The sequence below is a fragment of the Pararge aegeria genome, chromosome 5 (genome assembly GCF_905163445.1).
Source record: "Pararge aegeria chromosome 5, ilParAegt1.1, whole genome shotgun sequence".
Classification (NCBI taxonomy): domain Eukaryota; kingdom Metazoa; phylum Arthropoda; class Insecta; order Lepidoptera; family Nymphalidae; genus Pararge; species Pararge aegeria.
The window spans coordinates 771958-797751 of NC_053184.1; the positions used below are offsets into that span (position 1 = coordinate 771958).

The 25794-nt window shown below is 37.4% G+C and overlaps 1 protein-coding gene across 1 annotated transcript in view; it reads right to left on the reverse strand.

Moving 5' to 3' along the window:
- Positions 1–216: 216 nt before the first annotated feature.
- LOC120623712 (zinc finger protein 62 homolog) overlaps positions 217–25794 on the reverse strand; it is a 28041-nt gene continuing 2463 nt past the window's right edge. Inside the window, exons 2-15 of the mRNA XM_039889894.1 lie at positions 22749–22855; positions 21761–21893; positions 20562–20639; positions 17382–17486; positions 16228–16386; positions 15142–15264; positions 13410–13559; positions 12249–12581; positions 11055–11206; positions 9516–9835; positions 7627–7907; positions 6646–6759; positions 5337–5499; positions 217–4513 (exon numbers count right to left, since the gene is read on the reverse strand). Of these exons, the coding sequence (XP_039745828.1) occupies positions 3786–4513; positions 5337–5499; positions 6646–6759; positions 7627–7907; positions 9516–9835; positions 11055–11206; positions 12249–12581; positions 13410–13559; positions 15142–15264; positions 16228–16386; positions 17382–17486; positions 20562–20639; positions 21761–21893; positions 22749–22855 (2946 nt within the window). The 3' untranslated portion in view covers positions 217–3785. The remainder of the gene's footprint in view (positions 4514–5336; positions 5500–6645; positions 6760–7626; positions 7908–9515; positions 9836–11054; positions 11207–12248; positions 12582–13409; positions 13560–15141; positions 15265–16227; positions 16387–17381; positions 17487–20561; positions 20640–21760; positions 21894–22748; positions 22856–25794) is intronic.

A 25794-nucleotide genomic window follows, 5' to 3' on the forward strand; every position in this document is an offset into this window, starting at 1 on the left:
TCCTAAAGTAAGCGTAGCTTGTGTTATGGGTACTAAGATAACTGATGGATAATTTTTTTAATAATATACATTAATACTTATAGTATATAGAACACCCAGCCACTGAAAAACATTTATATTCATCACACAAATATTGTCCAGTTGTGGAAATCGAACCCACTGCGCCAATCGGCCGTCAATTGCATATTAATAATTTATACAATAATTGTATAAATTATTAATATACATAAGACACTGGACACAAGCTGCACAAAACCGTGGAATTTGGAACGACCTTCAAAAGACTTTGATCCAGCAGTCGAAGTCTATGATGCATAAGACATTTGTCAGTTGCAGTCTTCAATATCAACAATTCAAGGCTCTACGTTTGCGAAGCGCCTTATACTTTACACATAATTCGACATAATTTACTGTTTCCGTATAAATATATTTGTATTGAGAACATACGATGGTTATTTGTTGATTATTTTACAGTTAGGTACTCAAAGGCTGGTTGCCACTACACCGACCAGTCACCCGATTCGGTAACTCGTATGACGGTTCAAACCGAAGGCCGTCTGACTGTCATCTCCATGCAATTGTGATGAATGTACAACTGTCTCGTTGGTCCAAAGTTTGTTCACTGTGAGCAGCGTATTGGAGTAAAGGTCCCGATTTTGATTCTAGGTTCAAGTAAGTAAATGGCATTCGAGATTTTCTGTCAAAAAAAAATCAATAGCTAGTTTAGGAAATGGGCATTGTCCTTGACTCACATAATATTGTGTATAATAAATAATCGTTAATTCCCGCCTTGCCACATACGAGCAGCGAGGTGGTTCATGCTCTGATTTCCTCTCCTATAAGAGGCTTGTGCGGAGCAGTGGGATGTGAACAGGATGATCCGACTGCCCCTGTCTATTATTATGAGGTTTGTATGAAGAGTTGGCAACTTGGAAAAAGATACTGAATCGGGCGACTGGGTGCAAGGGAGGTAACTGTATATTCTTAGGAGATCGAGGGCCTCAAAATATGAAACAACTACCGAGGGGCCCCAATAACTAACAACTATATCTTTTACTACCTAAAATCGTGATGTTTAAAAAAATGTTTGTGTAAATTACTTTTTAAGACATAAATACAAATATAAAAAGAGTTTTTTTTGTGGGTAAACCTTTTTTGAATAATATTTTAGACTAAAAAGTAATGAAACAATGGACTGTAAACATGTTAAATATACCATATTTTAACTGAAAATAAATGATTCTGATTCATATAAACCAATTCGTTGATCAAAAGGAATCATTTCACCGGTTCGAAAGAGTCAGAGGTCAAGGAAGGTCATATCTCTGGTCAAAAGACTCGTATCCCCAGTCAATAAAACTCGGAGGTCAAGAGGAATCATATCTCTGGTCAGAAGGACTCATATCCATGGTTAAAAGGTATCGTATCCCCGATCCAAAAAAAAACAGTGGTCAAAACACATAAATACATCATTACCCTGTTCAAAAGATATAATACATGGACAAAAAGGCATACCATCCCTGTTGAAAAAGGCATCAAATCTCTGGTCAAAAAGCATTATAACAATATTTTAATAACAGGATATCCCTGGTGAAAAGGCACGCTAAACACCTGGCAGGTGTAGTGGAAACTTACAATTAACTAGTCTTCTAAAAAATTTGTTAAATTTTAAAGTTTATTAGAGTAATAAGTCAATTTAAAATAAAAATGTAACAAACTTACAACAATCTTGATCTTATGTAATATACAACTAATATATACAGTAGATATTCCAAACAACTATACAAAAACAGAGCCTCGACTTTATCGTATAACGTAGGGAAAACTCTCTCACTGAAGTTAGCGTACGTACGAGACACTTTTATGACAAAGGTGAGACGAAAGTACCATTTTTTCTAACTTGTAATATAATGTTCATAATAATTTCATTATTTTTTCGTGCAAAGCTTAAAGTAGAAATATAAAAAAATGATTGTGATTATGACTCTCAATATTTTGCCATAGGCTGACATTTCGAGACATATTTTAATATTTACTTTGTGAAATGTACACTTGACATTTCATAATATTATAAGTAATCATTTTTGGCTTAAAATAATTATATTTATTTTCGAAGCCAGCCTGAGATGTATTATGCTTAACATCTCATTTTTATTTAACATTTTCAAGCAATGAGAATTTGTTACTTTTCATTGTAAAGTTTATTTCCAAATTGTTAAGAGAGTAATAAAGACTCACCTACTTATTTTGATTATTCCCTTAACAATTTGGAAATAAACTTCACAATGAAAAGTAAAAAAAACTTTTTTTTCTTTATAAGACTATAGGGTGTAGCCTTCTGCCAACTGTTTAACTAGAGTGTTTAAAGGTATCTTTACATGTATTTGTCAGATACAGACACATTTGTTACTTGCAGGCTTGCATTCTGATGTCTCAGTACATAATAAAACTCATATGGCTCACCATAGAAGTTGTCAGATTAACGCTAAATTTAGTGACGAGGTTTGCCTACACTAAAACTTATACCCGTATTCACAAGCAAATATAACTAAATCACTATAAAGACTCGGTGGTCATGAATATGTAGGTTCACCATTAATCAGAGGCTTGGTACGTTCGTATTTAAGGCCTATTTCGAGTAATGATACTATGAAACGTTAGAGTAAAATGGGATCTAATTTGCTAGTTTTAAAGCTCAAATTCGTCAACTGCGCATGGAGAAAATTACAGGATTAACGACTCTACCACTATTAATATCAAGGTCAATTTTGCATTGATGTTATACGATGAAATATTCGAAAATGATTCCACGATTGCGGGCGTTTAAGTGTTATACAGTGTATGACAAGTTCCGACGTGTAACAACGCCTCTTGAATAGAGGAACCTACATCATGAGTTCGGATGCACTATGAGACTTCATAGTGAGACTTGTGAACGCGGGTGTAACACTCGAGGCTGTGATAAGTATTTGGCCTCAAAAGGTATAAATACATAATAATTATTATATAAGTAAACGCTATCACAGATGCATTAGGTAGCATATTAAGAACCGCTCGAAAATATTTCGAATACACGTAACAATTGGAAAATGTTAGCAAAAGTCAAATTCAGTGCCGATTTCGGAGTTACAAAAGACCACAACAAAATATGGTATAACAATTTTCTTTCTCTTAATTTAAAATAGCTTGAGAGTGTTTATTCGACGTCTATTTATTATCTATAAGAATAGAAAAGTTTGAAGTTTGTTTAGTTTTGAACTAGCCGCGCCCTGTAAACAAGCTTCTGAAGAGCTCCGAACGGTTTCGATAATGGTCGGCCGTACTGCGACGAAAACCTACGTGAATGCAGCCATTTATATATATTTAATTAAGTTTAAGTAATTTTAGACAAGTAAGTTTGTACAATATGTTGTTCTTAGTTCTTACAGATAACAATTTAGAGTACAGTAAAACATTTTTTTTAAATTTTTAAATACAAATTCAATGCAAAAAATTACATTAAAGTTTTAGTGTTACTAAAAATGTGAATACTTTGTTCTATTTTTTTGACTATACCACGGTTATTTTCATAAACCATAAATCTTGAGTATTTCTTTAAACAAAATCGTTTCGATTTTTCACGTCTATATACCTACCAATTCTATTGCGATTTCTGGAAATTCCGACTCGACGCCAAATCCGAACAAAATTACAAAAAAAAAAAAAAGTATAATAAACAGAAGAAAATTTCACTAAATGGTCCACAGCTAACTGACTGGTAGATTACCAGTCCTCCAATACTTGTCTCATACGGCCGGTATGTTATTGCAGTAAGCTGACAGCCTTTCGAAGAACACAGTCTCGATGCCCTCCCCTTGTAAGTCGTTCCTCACCTCCCTGCCCACCTCCCTCTCTAGATTCCTTATATCGTTGAGAGTCATGGCATTCCCAACGATGGGACTATAGTCTTTATTTTTCTCGATCTGAGTGAAAATTTGCAGTTTCCCATCGGTGTTCTCTCTGTTAAAAACTAACCTATCACTATCCACTATTTCGCAAATCTGTTGGCTTTTCAAAGACCTCAAGTTAGTGATGTCTCTCTCCTCGTGCCTCTCTTGTAGCCTAATTATCTCATCAGTTTCCTTCTGTTTGAAGTCGCCGAGAATGTAATGCTCTCGCGAATCGAATGCTTCGTAGTTGATTTTGAAATGTCCTTCCTTATTTTGCACTGTAACATTAGGCGGTTTTTTCGGACTCTTTTTGGATTTGGACGGTTTTTTGTCGAGTAGACTTTTCAATATGGGTAGTTTGCTGTCTGTTTTCATTTCTTCACTCTCGGGCGACTTCGGTTCTTGTTTAGGGTTGTGTTCCAACTTTATGTCTAAGTTGGGTTTCTTGTCTTTGATGTCTTTCGTCTTGCCTTTATGTTCGTCGAGCCGGACTCGCACTTTGTCGTGTATGAGCATGTGCCGTCGCAGGTCGTACGCAACGCGGAAACACTTTTCGCACTGCGTACACTTGTAGGGTTTGCTTCCTAAAAACATAAAACATTTAATCTATTTGCAATACATACAGAACACAAATATACTAGTTATCCATAGTATACTAGACTAGCGACCCCCCCCCGACTTCCTCTTCACTATCAGGACACGCAATCAACCTCTGCACAGCGTCTTCGTCGGCGAGGACGAGGTCCTCGACTTCTGACGTCATCCGGTGGACACGCACCACGGCCTACGAGGCGTGCGGACTAATCTCGGCCCAAAACCCCGTCAAACCAATCGTCGCCTGAGCCGAGGTTCGGCATTACATGAGGCGCCTTTAGGCCGGCGATCCCTTCGCTTCTTTGAGCCCTAGGGTGCAAACTCTCCCTGGCAGAGCCTCATTCCAAGGCACGCCAAAAAGCCCGCGTTACGCTCCTAAAATCATTGGGATTGATCAGCTTCACGCGATCCGGAACAAAAGCCGAATATCTACAAATAAACCTTCCTCTGGAATCACTATATTTATTGCCGAAAATCCGTTGCGATGTTTAAAAAGCTCAAGTATACAAATAGCGTTAGCAAAGGAATAGTAATATTTTCTTGTTTGTTTATAATATTCATAGTCGGAAACACTACTGGACCTTTTATCAATTTCTTTACCAATAGAAAATTTAATAATCAGACAGTAACATAGACTATAATTTATTTGGAAAAAGTTCTACGAGGAAACGTATATAGCCCTAAAATAATGGTTTGAAGTCTTCTCAACAGTGTGAGTACTTCTGGCGCAGGCGGTAGAATGAGGCGTGGAAGGTCTTGCTGCAGTAGTCGCACGTATATTTTGCTAAACGTTTTTATAAGAAGACTTCTCACCAGTGTGAGTCCTCATGTGGCTCAGGCGGTAGGAAGACGCGCGGAAGGTCTTACTGCAGTAGTCACACTTGTAGTTGCGCTCGCCCGTGTGGATGCGGCGGTGCACGCTGAGCGAGTAGCGCCGCGCGAACTCCTTGCCGCAAAACTCGCACTTGAAGTTCTTCTGCAACCATCAATTGGCAAACCATCAATTGAAAAATAACATATAGAGTATATGTATTGTTTCGTAGTTAAACGTTTATATAAAAAGTCAAAATATTAAGGAGAGTATGAATTGGCCTAACTTCATAGCCAGTGGCGTGCATACAGGTTATGCTCTGAGCGGGCAGATATTATAAAACGAAAAAAGTCTGCAGTAAGAGTTATAAAAACTCAATTATAGGCTTTGTCAGAGTTATAAAAAGCCTACCCTTAAGTTTTTATAACTCGTTCATAGCTAATTATTAATTGACTGTGAGATGGTGATAATAAAAAAAAAATAACCCTGCTATGTTGGTTTTGGGCTCTTCTTAAAGTGTTTGGAAACCTCGAAGCTTTATGCTTCAGTTAAGAATCATAGTTATCCCCAAATCCTCACAATAATGGAAACGTATTAGGTATAAACGCTTCATAAGTGCCCGTGATGGACGATTAGAATTTTTTTAAGGCTTTTCTTGCAGACTGGTAAGCGCTGTTGTCTTATAAGTGGTAGTGTCAGTTCTAATACTCAGTCGAGATAATTTGAGAATTTGGAATTATTTGATTTTCACCGGTCAGGTTCTCCGAATCTTCGACTGAACTATTTAGCCTAAGATTCCCAGATGAAATACGACTGGAAATAGCTTAGTAGAAAGGGCTGCATTATTTTATTAAAGGGTTTTAAGAAGTTAAATATCACTTGCTGAAAAAGTGGTGGAAAACATCGCGAGGGCCTGATATTTCTGTCATGTTTTCGAATGCGTGTGAAGTCTATCAATCCACACTTGGCCATCCTGCCAAAATCATTTGCCGCGATTATATCCCTTGGCAAGATATAAAACTAATGTGACCACCGGCCACAGCACTTTTATTTTTGTGTATTACACCTCTCGTTCCGAGAGGAGATCCGTAACTTGTAGTGTTTTGGTAATCTGTTGTTGATTGCAAAGAAGGGTAAAGACTTACTTACCACCCAAGATGAGAAAGAAGGAGAAATAAGTTGGACAGAATTAAGCGTTACTTTGCGGAATTCCATGATATACTCGCTCATCGGTTTGATAGTATACTGCGGAAGATCTTTTCGCGGAGTATAGCGAATTAGACGTAGTGTTAGGCGTTGTGTAGACAGTACCTTGTTGGAATGTATGGACGCCTTGTGGTACTTGAGGTCGCTCCACTGGCGGAACTCGCGGCCGCACTCGTCGCACTTGCACGGCCGGTCGTCGTTGTGCACTCGCTTGTGAATCTGCACACGAAAACCGGCATTCAATAGGTTAACTTTTTTTAAAGTCCGCGCTGACCGAGATCTTCGTACGCATTTATTACGGTTTTTTCAGAATACCGTGGGAACCGTTTGTTTTCTTGGAATACAAAAGTAGCCCATGTCTCTCCGTCTTTGCAACTAATTTATTGCGTAGTTAGGGCGTGTAGGAAGGACAAACAAACACACTTTCGCATTTATAGCAAACAAGTAACGATTACCGAAGCGGTGATAGCCTAGTGGTCAGGACTTTAAAGAGTTTTTAATTTAAGCAATTAAAAAAACACTTGCTTAAATGATGAAGGAAAACATCGTGATAAAACCTGCATACCTGAAAAGTCTTTCAGTGTTGTCAAAGGCGTGTAAGTCTACAAATCCAGGGTGGACCCGTGAAGAGACCCGTGCCTTGCGGAAATGGGTTGATGATGATGATGATACTGATGATGTATTAACGGCCCAAGCAAATGTCCCACCTAATGGTAAATGGAAAAACAATGCCTAAAAACAGAGCAACATTTCGCAGAGCATGAAAGGAACACCTTATAGAAACCGCCCTGTGTCCATCGATTTGAGGCGTAGGTTTCAGCCGGGTTCTGCCCCGGCGCTAAACCGATCAGACCGGAACACAGCAATGCTTCTTGGCAGCGGAAATACGCATGGCGGTAAAAAGGTCTGCTACTTCTAATAGTCAGTTGAAATCTTTAGGTATTTAACCAAATGTAAATAAAATAATCTTGATAAGATGAATTAGTTTACAAGGTCATTTTGGCAAATGGAACTAGGAAAACGTATCACTAAAGCTCGATTCCGCTACTGCCGAAATTGAAACTCGAAAACCATGTGAGTACTGACCTTCAAGGCACTGGGCGTGTAAAAGCTCTTCCCACAATCTCGACACACTTGTTGTTTCTCACTGTGCATCAAAACGTGATAAAGTAGACTGTTTCTGTGTTGAAACACTCTCCTACAGTGCGGGCATTCGAACGACTTGGCTTTTTTCTTGTCAGACCTTTCGTTCCCTGAATTTTCCTCCTCTATGTGTAACCCTGAGTGTATTCCTAAGATCTCGTTGTCTGGGAAAGCAGTTTCCGGCGGTTCTTCATTGCTGTCGAATATCCTTTGGAGCGCCTCTTCTATTTGATGGAAATAATAACAAATTGTAACACAAGAGTTTTAAAATGGGGTTGTCGCGTGATTTTTGTAAATGGAATTAGATTTGTTATTATTAACGCATTAGTTTTCAAAGGTTAATAACATGTTTGACTTTTGGAGATCTTTAACAAGCTGACGCTGTTCCAATGCATTTGGGCTATACCAGTTAAAGCAATATTTAAAATCTAGTTAAAAAAAATCTAAATTAATTTATTTCAAGTAGGCCAATAAGCACTTTTGAAAAGTCAAGTATGTATGTTTCTAGTGACTCTACCACCTGTTCGGAAAGTAGATTCTACCGAGAAGAAGCCGGATAGAAGCTCATAAGTTTCTCTTTTCCAACATCATTTTACAATTTAACAATCACTGTTCTATCTTGTGTGAGTTGAGGGCTTGCTTCCAAGCCACTTTGTCATTAAGAAATTCATCAATGGCATAGTAACCTCGATGTATTAAAGGTGTTTTTATACCTTAAATTTGACCTTCGGTATTATGTTGCATATACTGAGCCCCACAAAGGTTTTCTGCACTTTTCTAAGACGATATGCTGACTTATGTCTGTTTCTAGGAATTCGGTTGTCCATACTCACTTTTGTAAGCTATTGTAAGTATACTGTAAATTTTTCACGGTGATCTAAGTTTATATATCGATCGAACACCTCTATCTTGTAATGAAAAAATAGTATCTATATCAGCTGCTTTGCCCCATAGCAATATCCCATAAGACATAATATAGAAAGTAAGCAGTACGCAGATGAAACACCTAACTGTATGCCCCTGTTTCGCTATCATTTTATTGCTTTAATATTAGGGCTCCTGTCCGTCAGTTACGGAAAGCCATTACCCTATTTGCTAATTCTCCTGTGTCAAGACTATGTAAGACCCTGAACCGCAACAGCACTCATTGACATTCATAAGAAACCATTGTTATATTGCAAATTGCGATATAACTGCGATAGAAGTGATTCTCACTTTAGTTTTAGTTTAGAATTATTTTCGTTACTTATGTATCATTTTTAGTCCTCATGTTGCTAATGTAGTGTTACGTTTAAAAGGTCAGTACATTTAGTAAGTAACTTAATTGTTTTCCTAGTATTAGCATTCAATGTATAAATGTAAATGACTGTTGCTACTGTCGATTGGTTGATTGGCCAAATTAATAAATAAATCATCGGTTGACAAGCAAAGTAAAAATTCATGCAAAAAAAACAAACCGTCAACATCATCATCATTACACCCGATTGAAGTCCACTGCTGGACATAGGCCTTCTTTCTGCAGGGAGTTCCAATATCCACGGTCCTGGGCCGCTGGTTTCCAACGGCTCCCAGCGACTCGTTTCATGTCGTCTGTCCACCGGGGGCCGAGCAACGCTGCGCTTAACTGTACCTTGGAACTCTAACGTCCATAAATTCTCCGAGCTATGTGCCGCGCCCATTTCCACTTCAGCTTTGCAACTCGCTAAACTATTTCGGTATGTTCTTCTACGGATCTCCTGATTTGATCAGCCTTGCTCTCTTCATCGCCCGCTGTGTGACTCTGCGCCTTCTTATTAGGCCCATAAACAAATACAGCCTGATAATTAACATACCTTTGGCGTCAAGCGGCCGATGACTGCTTGTACTCTGCTGATGATGCGACGCGTGGTTGGTCGGGTGAGTGCTCGCGAGACTGTTCGTCGGACTGCTCGCGTGCATAATCGCCTGCGTCTGACTCGTCTGCGGAACGTGGGTGCTTTGGGACGGCTGGGTGGTTTGGTTTGGGGGATGGCTCTGTGGGGTGATACCCGGTGGGTGCATAGAGGGGTGTAAGGGTGATTGGGGCGGATGGGTGCAGGCGGGGCAGTAGCCGACGCCGCCGCAGCCGCAAAGGGGTGAAACTGCGCCAGGGCTTGCGCCGTTACGTAGATACCTGTGAATGAGTTTTCTATAATTAATTGTGGTACATGAATAGCGGACGAATTCTCAAGCGGGTCACTCGAAGGTTAGTGATTAGAGACATGATAACCATAAACTGCAGCACCAGTAGAGCCACTAATTCATCGTTGGCTTTACGGGAATTCGTTTATTATTAAAAAAAAAACACATTCAATGGAAGAATTAATCATCCACCAGCTGTTGCCTGCGGCTGCGTACGCAATTTATTGGTGTTTAATGAAATCTGCGGGAATCTTACATTTTTCCGGGATAAAAAGCAGCCTATGTGTTAATCTAGAGTATAATCTATCTACATTCCAAAATTCAGTCCAATTGGTGTAGTAGTTTTTGTAGTTTTTGTATAATTGAATAACAAACATCCATCCATCCATCCATCCATCGATACCCGTACTATGACATTTGTACATTCCTTATCCATTACCTACAAAAGTACTTGGTATCGAAATTCGTATTTATATATTCGTATTTATCTATGATAAGGTTTTAACAAAATAGAAAGCCGTTACGAACATTTGTGTTCGCGTGGAAGCTATGCTTCTACGGTAGCGTCATATAGTAGCAATACTGTTTCTTTGTTAAGAACGAGATGGCGCTCTTTTTTAACCAAACCAATCTGAGTTAACTATGGCGCGGTCAAATAGGTAGAAAATCTCAGTTCACTAGGCACTCTGGGTTTAACATTCAACAAAAGTGGCTATCTCTAAAATTTATATGCTAAAAGTAGATTCCGACACATTTCATTCGCATTCATCATGATCATATCAACCCATTACCGGCGTTCTACAGAGCACAGATCTCCTTCCACAATGAGAAGGGTTTAGGCAGTAGTTCACCACACTGGCCCAGTGCAGATTGGTTGGCTCCACACGCCTTTTAGAATACCATGAAGAACTCTCGGGCATGCAGGTCTCCTCACGATGTTTACCTTCACTGTGATATTTTAATTGCGTAAAACGCACATAACGCAAACATGACACGCACAACGCACATAACGCACAAACGCGCTGGGACACAAGTTCGGCCTTTCGAAAATGTAGCCGAGTTCCTACTTAGTTACACTAGGCTATCACCGCTGGTCTACAACTAAAATTCTTCTCCGTAATTTTGTACCGGGGAAGATACGAAATATCAAGAGCGCTGGCCGCCTGCCAGTAAGCCAGTACGGCCGTGCTCCATCGAGCACGTGGGCTCACCAGGTGCGCACGTGTTCCTGGTGCACATGGCCGTTGTCCACGGTGAGGTGCGGCAGCAGCGGCGGCTCGTAAGGCTCGGCCGCATCGTCCACGGCCACGTGGATGCCCTCCATCAGGTCCTCAGGCTCGCTGAACTCGCCCATGTCGTCCAGCTGCAACCACACAAGGACGCTACATTTCGTCGTGACGACCCCCCGGCGGAGTGGTGAGCACGTGCTCAGAAGTGGGAGGTCCACTTGGATAGTCGGCAAGGGCAATTTATAAAATTCTAAATTCTGAATTCATTTATCAAGTAGGTTAAATATAAGTACTTTCGAAAGAACAAGTCAGTCTGTTTGAAGTGACTCTACCAACGGTCCGGAAGGCAGATTCCACCGAGAAGAGACGGCAAGAAACTCAGCAGATTGCTCTTTTTCAACATAATTTTACAGTTTACATCTTTTAAATTTTCTATTTTGTGAAAGATAAGAGCGGAGCCTGCTTCCAAGCAGCCTTGTCGTTAAGAAATTCATCAATCGTATAGTAACCACAATTTATTAAATGTGTTTTAGCACATTGTATGCATGAGCAGGTCCAAAGTTACCTTGGAAATCATATTACAAAAGCATAAACTCAATCTAACAAATGATTCTGCACCTTTAGCAAACGATATGCAAACGTCACTAAGTTATGTCCATTTCGAGTAATGCGGTTGTTTATATCCACTTTTCGTTTATAAAGAGTCATGTTTTGTCTTACAGACACTATATTGATATATGAATTAGGCTACCTTAAGTATACCTATTTCCTTAAATTTTTCACAGTGGTATTCACGTGGTTTAAGTATGCAATATATTTTCTGCAATATGAATAACTACAATTGGTACTACTACTAAGGCTGTCTAACTAAAAAACCGAGACCGTTGACTTCCTTGGCATCGAACACGCTTAGTTACTGACTAATTCCGGGAAATAATACAGCCCTAATATAACTGTTAATTCTTCATGCCTAGTCCCCAACATACATAGTCCGCAAGTTGACATGGTAATTTCAACAAAACTACCCGGATCGATTTTGATAAAAACGACAGAAACAAGCTTAAAATCGATAAATTCATGAACTAAAATGGTTAAATAAGACTAAAATGGTTAATAAAGGTTAAATCGCAGGCTCTGGATGAATACGATATTTATAGCTTGTCATTTCATACGCACCTTTGGATTCGAATGCGCCTCCTTTATATGCACCTCGCATTGTTTCTGCTTCCTGAACGACTTATTGCACTTTGTACAGAAATACATATTCTCCAGCTTATCCAGTGGCTCGTACATATCCGCCTTCTCGCTCTCAGGTACTTCTTTATCCATACTCGCCTCGGAATATTGCACTTTATTGCTATGGTAGTTGAGTGTTTTGTCGCTTGACGTGTAAAGGATGTGTTTGTCTATAGGTTGGTACATTGTCTTTGGTACGGTGTTTTCGAGAGATAGCTCGACAATCGAGTCCGGTAAATTGGCTGCGTTGTCCACAATGCATGTGTTTGTCATCTAGAAGAAAAAAAAAACGTTGTTAACTTATTTAGTTATTTAGAAACGATCGAAATGAGTTCATAATTGGCGGCCGGTTAGCGCAGAAGGCAGCGACCACGCTTTCTGAAACCAAGGCTCGAGTGGGGGTTCGATAATCACAACTGGAAAAATGTTTGTGCGATGAACATGAACGTTTTTCAGTATCCGGGTGTTTATCTGTATATTATGAGTATTTAATGTATATTATTCATAAAAATATTACACAAGCAACGCTTACTTTGGGGGCTAGATGCGTTTATTGTCGTAGTATATTTATATATTTTACTAGCTGTTGCCCGCGTCTTTGTCTGCGTTTGATTTTGTTTTTTGATGTGTAAAGTAAAGTATTCAGTATCGCTAAGCCTTAAATGAGGGGTTTGCTGCTGTCCGCTGAGGAGTTTTGTCCTCTATCTCCAACCACATTTGGGCATAATTTAACACATATAATGACCTCTATAGTACAAAATAATTAATTAAAAAGGTTATAATTTGTCGGAGTTATGGTGTAAAATCATCAAACACTTTCATTCCCTCTCCCAAAGAAACCGAGCTTAATGTTGGGATGAAAAGTATCCCATATTACTTCAAACACTTCCACGATTGATACGTCAAGTATGTGACTCTACCACCGGTTCGGAAAGAAGATTCTACCGAGAGAGCCGGCAAGAAACTCAGTAGTTGCTCTTTTCCAACATCAACATTTATAATCATTTTTCTATCTTGCGGGAGATGAGAGCGAGGCTGGCCGCTTCCTATCTACCTTGTCATATCGAAATAGCTGGCAAATTCATAACGAAGTAGATTGACCTTATCGATGCCGAGGTCGGGCACCGGCACCGGGTTCTCTATGATGATAGTGTCGTGCGGCTCGTAGTGCTGCTTGAGGTGCTGGTAGAACTTCAGCTGCTCGTCGCCGTAGAACTCGCCGCACAGCTGGCACATGAACAGCGCACGCATCTGCCGAACGAAAATTGCTGCAGAGTTCACAAACATTAGACCCTGCTTTGTGGGCTCGATTCCCACAACTGGAAAGTGTTGTTGTGATTTTTCCGTGTCTGGATGTTTATCTGTATATTATAAATATTTATGTATCTATTTTTTATAATAATTATTCATCAGTCATCTTAGTACAGAAGCTATGCTTACTTTTGGGCTAGATGGCGATGTGTGTATTGTCGTAGTATATTTATTTATTTATATTTATTGTCTAATAACAATTCTACAATAAACTACCAATTGACATCTTGGAGATGTCTCTAAAAAGTTCAAAGTTTGTATTAAACGTAAGCTTATAAAAAAGTCCTTTTATAGTATAACGGACTATGTAATCGATAAAAAAGCTTGGGTGTAAATTATTGCTCTAACCAGGTTGCTCTTCTAATAATTTAAAATGACATTGTGAGATGGTGATAACAAAAAAAAATACACCCGGCTAAGTTTGTTGTGGGCTGCTTCTTAGACCAGGACGCGTTTGGAACCCTCGTAGCTTTAGTTTTAAGTTTACGAATGTGGTTGTCGCCATCATCTCACTACCGTGTAATTCTTATGTACGCATCAAGTGCCACCAATGGGCCTACTTGAATAAAGATATTTTTGACTTTGACTTTGTCTATCAACTTCCACAAGCAGGAGAAAAAAAAATTAATAATTAAGAGATCGTGTTCGCTCATTATTGATATCCTAACTACCGCTTTATGTTCATAAAAATCGGTTACCGGTTTTCGATATGCAACGCGTCAATGAAATTCGAAATATTACTTCACAGGCTATAGAGGTACATTATTTACTGTCTCTGACAACTTATCAGTAAAACCGAAACGCTTAAAGTTTTTGAGTAAATCATTGTCATAAAACTATGACAATGGTTCAATCAATTAAAAACTATTAGCGTAGTAAAAATGTACTGCAAGAAATCAAATACAACCCTAACATCACATGCAAAAGTGAAATCTACTGTGAGGGGTAATCTGCACTTTTCGGTCTCATATCTTCAATAGGGTTGTAAACACTTAGAATGTTATGAATTAGTTTGTATAGAAAAATAAATAAGCTTCTTTTGATTTAATATTTTTACAGGGCGTTTCCTTGTGAAATATACTTATGCACCGTTCAACAGTCTTTCGTAATTCCGTTACACGTTGTATAATCGATCTGGTTTACCAGTGGTTCTCAAAACTTTTTTGTCTAAGTTTTCAATACTTGTTTTGCTGGACTGGACCTCTGCTGCTACATTTTTGCTGACGCAAATATTCAGTTACCATACTAGTAATTACTTTACAATTATAAGCGAATTCAAATACGCGATAATCCCCTTCTGATAAAAATCTCAACATTATAAACTTCAAAACACTTTTTTAAAGTCTCAATACTACAATTTTTCACCAAAATACAAACTGATAAATCAGTTTTTTATCAGCCTTAATTGATAGGTATCCTTTTACCCAATGCTGCCTGTAGAAAAGTACTGCTATACTTTTGACCTTGAAACATTTTTGTATAACAGATTCGGCAGAGTTGTCTTAAGAAATGGTAGTCTCACCTCATGAGTGATGTGATGCGGGTCCTCGGGCAAGTGCTCCTGATGAGCCACGCCGTTGACGAAGCTGTCGGGCAAAATCTCTTCCTGAGGGACTTCATCGTTGCAGTTTATCACTACTATGTCCTGTAACAACAGCCAGGGTCAGAGATGTTTTGTTTTGTTTTCTTTGTGAATTCATGGACCAAGGAGATGGTCCACCTGACATTAAATTGAAAATCGTGGTCTATAAATAGAGAAGGGTATACAAGAAACGAAGTCCTACCAAGGTCCGGTCGTGTCTATCAACCTGAGGCGTAAGTGTTTAACACTTACTTACCCATCCATGTGCCTGTCAATTACACAGGCAAAAGCTCCACTTCTAATAAGTTGTATTTTATTTTGTACAACCTGTATCGAATCTTAAAGTACATTCCCATGAGCAATTTAAACCTTATTAATAGTTCCGACGTATTGCCACGTTTATAAATAAGCCCCCTAGAATGATTACAAAAACTTCTTTTATAGAAAAATGTAGTGTTTTGTAGTAAGAATTTGAATTTATAATGACGAACAATAGATATATATATTTCAGATGGTACATTAGATGGAAAATGTATCGTTTTAACGTCTTTCTATGCCAAAATTTGCCATCCAGAACTAACGAATCAGAATTTGGATTCTCAACTGCCGAGGTTCTTTTCTGCTTCTGTTTAGTAAAGTCGACCTTCCGAACCATGAAAAATAAAAAAGGCTACCTTTTATTTCGATTCATCAAGTAGTTCCCGAGGGAAAATTGAAAATTAATTACGAGCTAAGCCGCGGGCAGAGTGATTTGAATTGGTATGTATGGCACCTATGCTTGAAAAAGGACATGCCCTTTCTATACCGATCCCTCAAATATTTGCCGTGGTAGGATTAAAATTGCGAACGAGATTCTGAAGTCCAAGCAGACGAAGTCGCGGGCAGAAGCTAGTACTTAATATACACAACTCGGCACACAGCACTATTTATATAAATAAATAAAAAAAAAATATACCGTAGTGCAAACCGGTCGTGTTAGGGGTCCGAAACATTATATATAATCTTGTTCAGAGGTATCATACACACCTGCTGCGGCGTACTGCTGCCGTTGGTGCGTTTCAACTTCCTGGATATCCTCTTCTTGTGCGGTAGACTCTTCCTGTTGTGCTTGTGCTGTGCCGGGGACGCGCCCGGACCCATCTCCAGCACTTGTCTGTCCTGCTCCGTCAGGATTTGTGTACCGTCCTAGGAAATATGCATTTTTTTTATATCTGATTGATGAAACTGGTTGTTGGCGTGGCACGCAAATCGTGTTCCTATTGGCAACCCTTTTTTGTGTAGTTTTATTTTCAGACGAACCATAAAATTGATTAACTACTATCAAACTATCTGAAATAAAAAAAACATTTTATTTTAGGACCTATATTCAAAATTGAGAGATGAAAATAAAATGAAAATGTGGGCGGCCTACTCAAAATTCGACATTGTTTTAAAGATGAAAATTTCATTTCAGCAGAACAAAAAGCCAGGACTTTTAACGTTTGAACTTTTTTTCGATGCCGAAACCTGAGAAATCATCATCAAGTTGCAAGTGGCCCAGAGGGCAGTGGAGAGAAAAATGGGGGGCGTGCCACTGAGGGACCATATAACAACTGAATGAAGCATGACAAGCAGCGCTTCTTAAATTGACGTGGGTCGGACACATAGCTCTAAAAGGAGAACACTTGGTGCAAACGTCTCCTTGTTTGGAAGCCATGGGAAGAAAAGCGCCCTCAAGGACGGCCACAAATGCGCTGGAAAGACGACGTGAAGAACGTAGCCGGTTCGAATTAGCATGTTACACAGCTCAATGTCGCGAGAAGTGGAAGATGTTGAAGGAGGCATACACCACCATGTGGCCGGAAAAGGCTGAAGAAATATAGCCTGCCTTATTTATTAGACGAGCCCTTCCATTTGAAACCCATTTCGAAAGAGTTGTGAAAAAAAAATCTAATTCGCCATTTTATGGTTCCGGCCATCTTGTAGTTGGCATTGGTCATAGTATATAGTATTCTAATAATCAAGCTCTTTGATTTGACACCCATATGTCTTAGTGTCAAAACACACAGACACAGACACGTCAAACTTAAAACACCGTCGTTTTTTGCATTGTGGGTTAAAAAGGGACAGTACACTTCAGTCTTACCAGTTTTGTTTTTAAAATCGTATTATTAAACTGGAATTTCCTCAACACAAAATACCTTTAAGCTAGCTTTGTCCTTATTAAACCAGTCCTCGTCGGGGCATCTCTTCATGTCCTGCAGGGGCGGCAGTGCTTGCACAACAATCGACTCTGGATGTTGGTCCTGTCATCATACAACATATACAATGTGTCAGTGGCGTGCATTGCATATATGCAAATAAGCAGTGCATACCCTACCCTCAGGGTCTTAAAGGGCCTTCAGATAGAACCATTAAAGTTTTGTAATTAAAAAAATACTAAGTAAAAAATATATGAAAGCGCCATCTAGTAATGAGTGGACAAACTTCTAGGTCAATTGTCGCTAGACAGGCCACAGCGCAAACAGCGCGCGCGAGGCGCATAGCGTACAAAATAAAATCTTCTACTTCGTATTTTAATTTTTAACCGTAAACGCTAAACATTTACCTTTTATAACACGTAAAAATACCTATATTATTATTTAAATCTCATGTTATTGATTACAGGGTAAATCAATTATTATGAATCACTTGACATATGACGCCCTCTACTGTTGCATAGAAATATCAAATAAAATAAGCACGCCCAAAGAAAGAATCGTTCTGCTAGATGTGTGCGAGCAAGTTAGTAGTGTGTGTCGTGTAATGTTATAATCGTGCGCTTGTACTTACAAGATCAGCATCGGTCTTGTGTGGATAGTTTTATTCATAAATTCTTTAAGTGTGGATGTCTATAAGCACTGCTACGGAAGTGGATAATCAATTACGTGTTTGATTTTTTTATGAACAAAATGATTTGCTTAGTTTGTTATTGTTGTTAACGGTCTTTATTCTTTTTTTAGAATTAAAAACTTTATTCACAAATGTAAATACCTTTTAGTGTCTTTAAAGAAAATTAAGGAACTAATATTATCGAATTAGTCTTTCGTTTTGAAAATAATCTATGAAACCAAACGCTGTCTAAATTTTGAAAAATGAATAATTTAGGTTTTCCAGGAATCATTGGAAAGCGAGAGAGTTAACAATAAATATGGTTTCTATTTATTGTTTACATATCAAAATAAAATAGCGTTCGTACCCATACTTACAAAAAATTAAAGACATATTTTGACTAATTTCAATTGCAATATTATCATTAGCGTATTCAATCGCCATTATTGTTTACCTTCGAACAATGCTGTATGGCGTTGGTGATAAATAAACGGTTCAAGTGCATAAATTCAGTAACTTATAAAAGTTTGAGTAGTGATAGTTTAATGTGTTAAGGTTAATTTATAGTTTATTCATTCATTTTATAATGAAAGCATATTCGTGCGGTCTTTGTTTGGGTTCAGTGTGCCTGGAAAAAGTACTTAGAGAAAACTTTAATTTCTATCCCTATATCGTAAAATTAGAAATCATTCGCAAAGGAACGAGTGTAGCAATGTTACAAATATCCCAAAAAAAGGTGATAAAGTAACACGTATGTTTAATAATAAATATTACGAAAACTATTCTTGGCTAAGCGGCTTTGTACACACCAATCGATTATTTTGCTTTCCTTTTGTTTTATTGTCCAATATACGTAAAGTGTGGAATTATAAAGGATATTGTGATCTTAATAATTTTCATAAAGACGCTAAAAACATGATATGTTGGAAAAATATTATCATCATCTTAGCTTAGAAAATGTTGCCGAATGGTGTGTCATAATTTTGTGACGAAAATCAGGGTATGTGCTTTTATTCAATTAGCAGTAGATAGACGATAGTATTAAATCAATCAAAAATATAACTTTCGTAAAGTAATTTGATTATAAACCGACATACCTATCTAAAATCTAAATTTTAATTTTACTTTATGTTTGTGCTGAACACCTTGTGCATACCCTGGGTCCAAGGGCTATGCACGCCACTGCAATGTGTAGCGGAATTACAAAATACTGTTGAAGGCTACATAAGTATATTTCATAAGGAATCACCCTGCAAAAATATTAAATCAAAAGAAGCATATTTATTTTTCTGTACAAACTAATTCAAAACTTTCAAAGTTTTTACTTATGACAACCCTATTGAAGTTTAAAGACCGACACGTGCATAGTACCTACGCCACGTTACGGATACTTAACAAAGCTAAATCTACGTTTATTTTTAAGAATAAATTAAAGTTCTACTTGATAAATAATATGTCAGTATAAGTCGTTTCCAGTAAACGATGATCTTTGTCTAAGTCGTATGTTTTTGCTCGGTAATATTAGTGAAACTACCCGATTGCACGAACATTTTCTTTCAGCTGCATTAAGTTATGCTTTATAGATTTATATGTACCTTCTATAGTGTACGTTCACAACATGTGTTATTTTAAAGTTTAATGTTTTCTCAACTAAGCGAATTTTTTGTAATTCTTTTGAGAAATAAAGATCTTAAACCACAGATTTTACCGTTGCATGTGATTTTAGGGCTGTATCTGATTTCTTTCAGTAAAAGCTATGGCAATGGTTTACTCAAAAACTGCTAGCGTTTCGGTTTCACAGTTAAGTTTCAGATACAGTAAATAATGTACCTCCAGAGCAACTAAAGTGTTATTTCGGTTTAAATTTACATGTAGTATATCTCAAACGATTTCAAAATAGGAAAAACATAACGATTGTTGAAGTATTTAATATATTCAAGGTGACAATAGTGTGATGAGATTTTTGTCTATTCCTCTAAAAGTTGGCACCTGACTGCAATCTCACCAGATGGTAAGTGACGATGCAGTCTAAGATGGTAACGGGCCAACCTGTCAGGATTTCAGTTATATTAAACCCATACTCCTAATCGGTTTCTGCGCGGCATCGTACCGGAACGCTAAATCGCTTAACGGCATATCTTTGTCGGTAGGGTGGTAACCAAGCATCCCACCAGACAACACTGGTTATGTGGACTTAAATTAATTGTGTGGATTATATAGGGTTATTTAACCCTATATAATCCACACAATTAATTTTAAAATACCAGAAAGTTCTCGGCCTTGTACTTTTTATTATTAGAACTAAGAACTTTTGTTCTGCAACTTTTCACAAAAATAATAATAAATCGTGTTATTTCTGTAATGTGTCATTACACTGTGAAACTAAATACGTTAGACAAAGCAGCGTAGACGTGTTTCGCGCGCTATTGCCGATGTTACATTACAGAGTAGTATCGAGTTTATGTTTTTTATTTTTTATTGAACCCTGTATATGTTCAGAGTTAACTTACCATTTGTTGTCCATTAAACAATCTCATAGGAGCATCAAGAATGACTGAAGCGTCCATGTCTCCCCTCAAAGACGATACCTGCGAACAAAAATATATGATTTTATTGATTTATTTTATTTATTTATTATTTATGTACCATAAATTGTGATTGTGAACATTAGATACATGAAGTGTACAAAGGAAAGCTTATCTCTATAAGAGATCTCTTCCAGCTAACCCAGGATGTGAGTAAGATGATTTATTTAATTGTGGTATAGGTCAAATAAAGGTACAATATACTTCATAACTACTAAGTATATTTAATATATCTAAATAATTAGATTTAGTTAAGACAGGAATAAAATTCTTAGCTTTTGGTAAGTATAGAAAATTATTTTGAAGTCACATTGAAAGTAAAGTAAATCTTCAAATATTTAAAACTAGAGACCCCCCCAGTTTTGCACGGGTGCAACGTATGGAAGTGTGTATCTAATCTGAATTTGTTTTTCGGGAGTTTGAATGTCGCGCCCACCACCCGCTTTTTAAAACACCGATATCCTCTAAGGACAATTTTGAACCTCATGAAATGCACGACGTATCTATTGTTGAGAGCCGATTGACGCAGTGGGCAGCGACCCTGCTTTCTGAGTCCAAGGCCGTTGGTTCGATTCCCACAATTGGAAAATGTTTGGGTGATGAACATGATTTTTTCAGTGTTTGGGTGTTTATCTGTATATAATAAGTATTTATGGATATTATTCATAAAAATATTCATCAGTCATCTTAGTACCCATAACACAAGCTACGCTTGCCGTGGGGCTAGATAGAGATGTGTGTATTATCGTAGTATATTATTAAAGTTTTTAATTGGATGAGGAATAATACTGCATTGTTTAAAATAGTTTTGTTACGCTGAGTAGTTGTTTGTTAGTGGTATTGAGATTTCTATGGTGTCGATCAAAAGCATGTGTTTGTTATTACATACAATAATTTATAATCTGCGACGTTTCTCAAACTTGGATGTCTGATTCTATATTAGTTGAAAATCCTTATCTATAAATGCGAAAATACGTTTGTTTGTTCATCCTTCACTCGCAACCTAACTAAGCCATTGATTCACTAGATTTTTGGCATAGTGATTTGATTTATAAAGGCTATGTTTATTACAGGAAAACGCGGGCAACTGCCAGTAATGTATTAGAACAAAAATCGAAGAGAACCTTGTGATGTCCGGTGTGTGAATGATGCGAGGCGCGTGAAAGATGGGCCACCAGCGCGGCTAGTCTACCTTCCTGATCCAGCAGCTCTTCCACCCAGGTTCCTTCCCCCACCTGATCCCCCAGTGACACCTGTCTGGTAACAAAAAAAAGAACTTTTTTATCACTTTTAGTAGTTTTAGAGGTTTTTTGTCACAGAGCTCCTCCGCGGACGTACTAACACTATTGTTTGCAATGCTGTGACTCAGGCACTAGATTGCAAAAAATTCAAGATTCAAAATTCATTTATTTCAAGTAGGCCTACTTTATAAGCACTTTTGAAACGTCAAGTATGTCTGTTTGTAGTGACTCTACCACCGGTTCGGAGTGCAGATTCTACCGAGAAGAGCCGGCAAAAGACTCAGTATTTTGCTGGAATAAAAACAGGCACATCAGGCAGGCAACGTGCCACCCTGTGTCCGTCAACCTGGACGGACACAGGGTGGCACGTTGCAGGATGTGTTCCTGATAAACCTTGGGCAGTGTTGCTCTGTTTTATTAGGTGGGCCATCGGCTTAGTCCGTCAATTATTATTATAATAAAAGCTGCTTTTCTGTGAACTGACACCTAGACTGGTACGATTTTGTTAGGTTGGTACACCCAACTCTTTTAACGCTAGTCTCCTAAACAGACTTAAGAAAGCCTGTCGAAATCGTTAACGTAATTCTTTATATTCTTAAAGAACTTTTCAATAAGCTTTCGCTTAATGCAAACTTCGAACTTTGTTAGAGACATCTCCAAAATACCAACCTTTAATTTATTGTAAAATTGTATACACTTTCCATTAAATGAATTACTTATTTTATGTCTAGCCAATTGCACTGCAAGTTTATTTTTCTCTTAAATTTAGATATATTTTTATAAATTTACAAACATATATTCGCTAAAAACTATAGTGAGTGTATGGTACAATACTGGAACTAAGCTGAGATACACCAGAGTTCACTATTACCTGCACATCTGCGAGGAGAAATTCTGTGGATGCATCAAAGTAACCACTCTGCCGCCCGCGTCTTCCTGCACGTTGAGAGCCAGCGAGCTTGCATCCACATGGACTGACTGAAACATAACATTGTTGAGTTCAAAAGATAAGTTAGAACACAGTAGGTTTTGGCCGTAGTCCGTAGTAGAATTGACGGAATTCTCACACCTTATGGAACACTATAGAGAACTGTTAGCCTTAGGCATGTAGGTGTCCTCACAATAATTTCTTTCACTGTTACAGCAAGTTATATTTAATTGTTTGAAATACTTTTAAATTGTCAAGTAAGGGTTTGAATTGATCCTTAGTTGTGATTTCGGGAAATGAATAATATGTATTTTAAGCAGTGTTTTCATGCTCCCAAAAATAAATTCACAATCGTGACTTTTTGTAATAACTTGTAATAATATTTAACAGTTACATGCAACATGCAACAAAAAAAGTATGTGTCCGACGCACGACTGGAGTTTACTTCTTAAGAACGATTGTCGAAACATACGCAAAAAGTGTTTATTTAACTGAATAAAGATTAATACCATATGAAAGGGTAAATTAAAAAAGCATGTGCAATTTATTCACACACGGAAGTGTAACTTATGAAAAGTAGCCTACGAGAGATTGAGGTGGATGTAAAGTATCTGAACTATTAGGATAGGGTCATTTCGCCTGTTTGCGTCCACTTAGTGGAGTTGTTAGGTTTGAACGTGAAAAAAAAAATGTCCGTGCGGTAGTTTTTAATCAAACGTGGTTGTAATGTAGTCCCTATATAGTCTTGTCAAGTTTAATGCACAGTTTTGGACAACGCATCTGATGTTTTATTCTACACAGGTCCAAATAGCTGAAACAGGCGATTTTCCCATTTTGCGTCCACAAAATCCAGATTGCGTCCGCATGTGGACCAATTGGCGTCCACCTGTTTAGAAATAATTAGGAAGGGCAATAGGAAATAAAAAGGGAAGCTTGTGATTTTAATCAAAACATTTATTTAATACCTAATTGCTGATATCATAAAAGTTAACATAAATTGCACTTCAGGATTTTTTTTTTCTCCTCCAACTAACTCCATTAATAGATTCACTATTATTTCGAATATCATGTCGATGGCTTTATACAATTCCATTTTACCATTTTGGTACAAAGCCTTTAAAATTGGCCAAGTGCGAATCGGACTCGCGCGTTCCGTGTTTTATTTTATTTTTTAATATTTATTGTTATAGCGGCAATAGAAATACATCATCCATGAAAATTTCAACTATCTTACTATCACGATTAATGAGCTACAGCCTGGTGACAGACGAACAGCGAAGTCTTAGTACTGGGTTCCTGTTTTAACCCTTTGGGTAAGGAACCCTAAAAATGGAACAAAATTCAAATATAAACATAAAATAATTTTCGACAATTTTAAACATTAAAAATTGTATATTTTTAGGTTAGGTAGGTTATAAAGAGTATATTTAAATAAAATTATATAAATTTTACTCTATTATTTTCGTGTGATAAAAAGATGGACGCAAAATGTTATAGGGTTTCTTATGTAGGAAAACTGTGCGTCCAAGTCTGATTTTTGACATTCATTATCTTTTTTTATATTTCTAATAATATGGACGCAAATCGGCCATCATATTGTGCATGTTAATGTTGTTAAAATTGATAGGAAGTTTATATTGTTTTTCCCATGTTATCGTATTTAATTAATCATCTTACTGAGAAATAGTTAGAGTAATCTGCGTCCACAGCGGACGCAAAGTGGTTTTTTTATAAATATTATGTACCAGTTCGCGTCCACCTTATATAAAACTGTCAGTAGAAAAATATAAGCACAAACATCGTTATTCCTATTTGGTTCACAAGGTTACAAATTAAGGTTCACAATTAAGGTCTAGGGATAACAAAGTATTCTAAATTTCACATAAACACCTTAAATACTTACCGTGAAAAGTACAGCTGCTCACTATTTTTTTTACAACAGATTCGCGCGTCAGCACTTGTTGGTTGCACACGCAAGATTAGTTTATTTTTCATTAAATTTGGGTTGCACGCACAGATCTTTTGTTTGTGTGTGAGTACCTGTCATAGGTCTGAACATCATTAGAACCGCTCTTGTTTAGATTGGTGTGTCGGTATTGTTATTTTTCACTGTTGTAAAACAGTGTACCGTCGTTTGGACGCGAATTGGGCGTCGGACGCGAAAAGGCGAAAGGACCCTAAATGTAATGTTTATTATTTAGTTTCCATGGTAACTAGAATAGGTAAAAAAATGTATTATGTTTTCTATCTCACTCTTTATCTAGATATTATTCGGTTTCCTTGATAACTTAAATAGGAGAAATAAGTTAATTAAACGAAAACGACGTTGCATGTTTGCGCATCACAGTTGACGGGCATGTAACGTCGCAAAGCGAAAACGTAACGAGGTCATTCATCAGTAGATTTTACTCCTCACATTTTTCTCATACCGGGCGCCTTATATAAGAAAATCGATTCTTAAGGAGTAAACTCCAATATTATTCAGGAACTTTTTCTGTTGCCATAGAAAACCTTCACCTCATTTAACCTTCAATGTAAACACAACTGATTGTATAGCCATCACAACTTGGTACAGTTATTTCTAAAATACTATTTTGTTCTATCCATAAGGGCAATGCTGCAGCAGAAATCCGTACATACAAGCATATATTTTTATGTAGATAAGCAGGTTGTTTTCAACAGTTTATTTTGCAAACCCTGTTATGCCATAGTCATAAACAGAATAGAATAAACTTAATGCACACTTCAAAAGAGTGTATCATTTTAAAGATAAGTATTTTGATGTTATATTAGTGATAAACAAATTTCAAGATAACATCAATGCTAACTTGTTTATCATACAAACCACAATGATAATAGTAAAAATATTTTATTAAAATGATTAAAAAATCGCATATCATACACAGATATTATAATTTGATTTAAAAAAACATTATAACTTTACAACTTTAGTTACAATGGATACAAAAATGAGTTGACTATAACCATA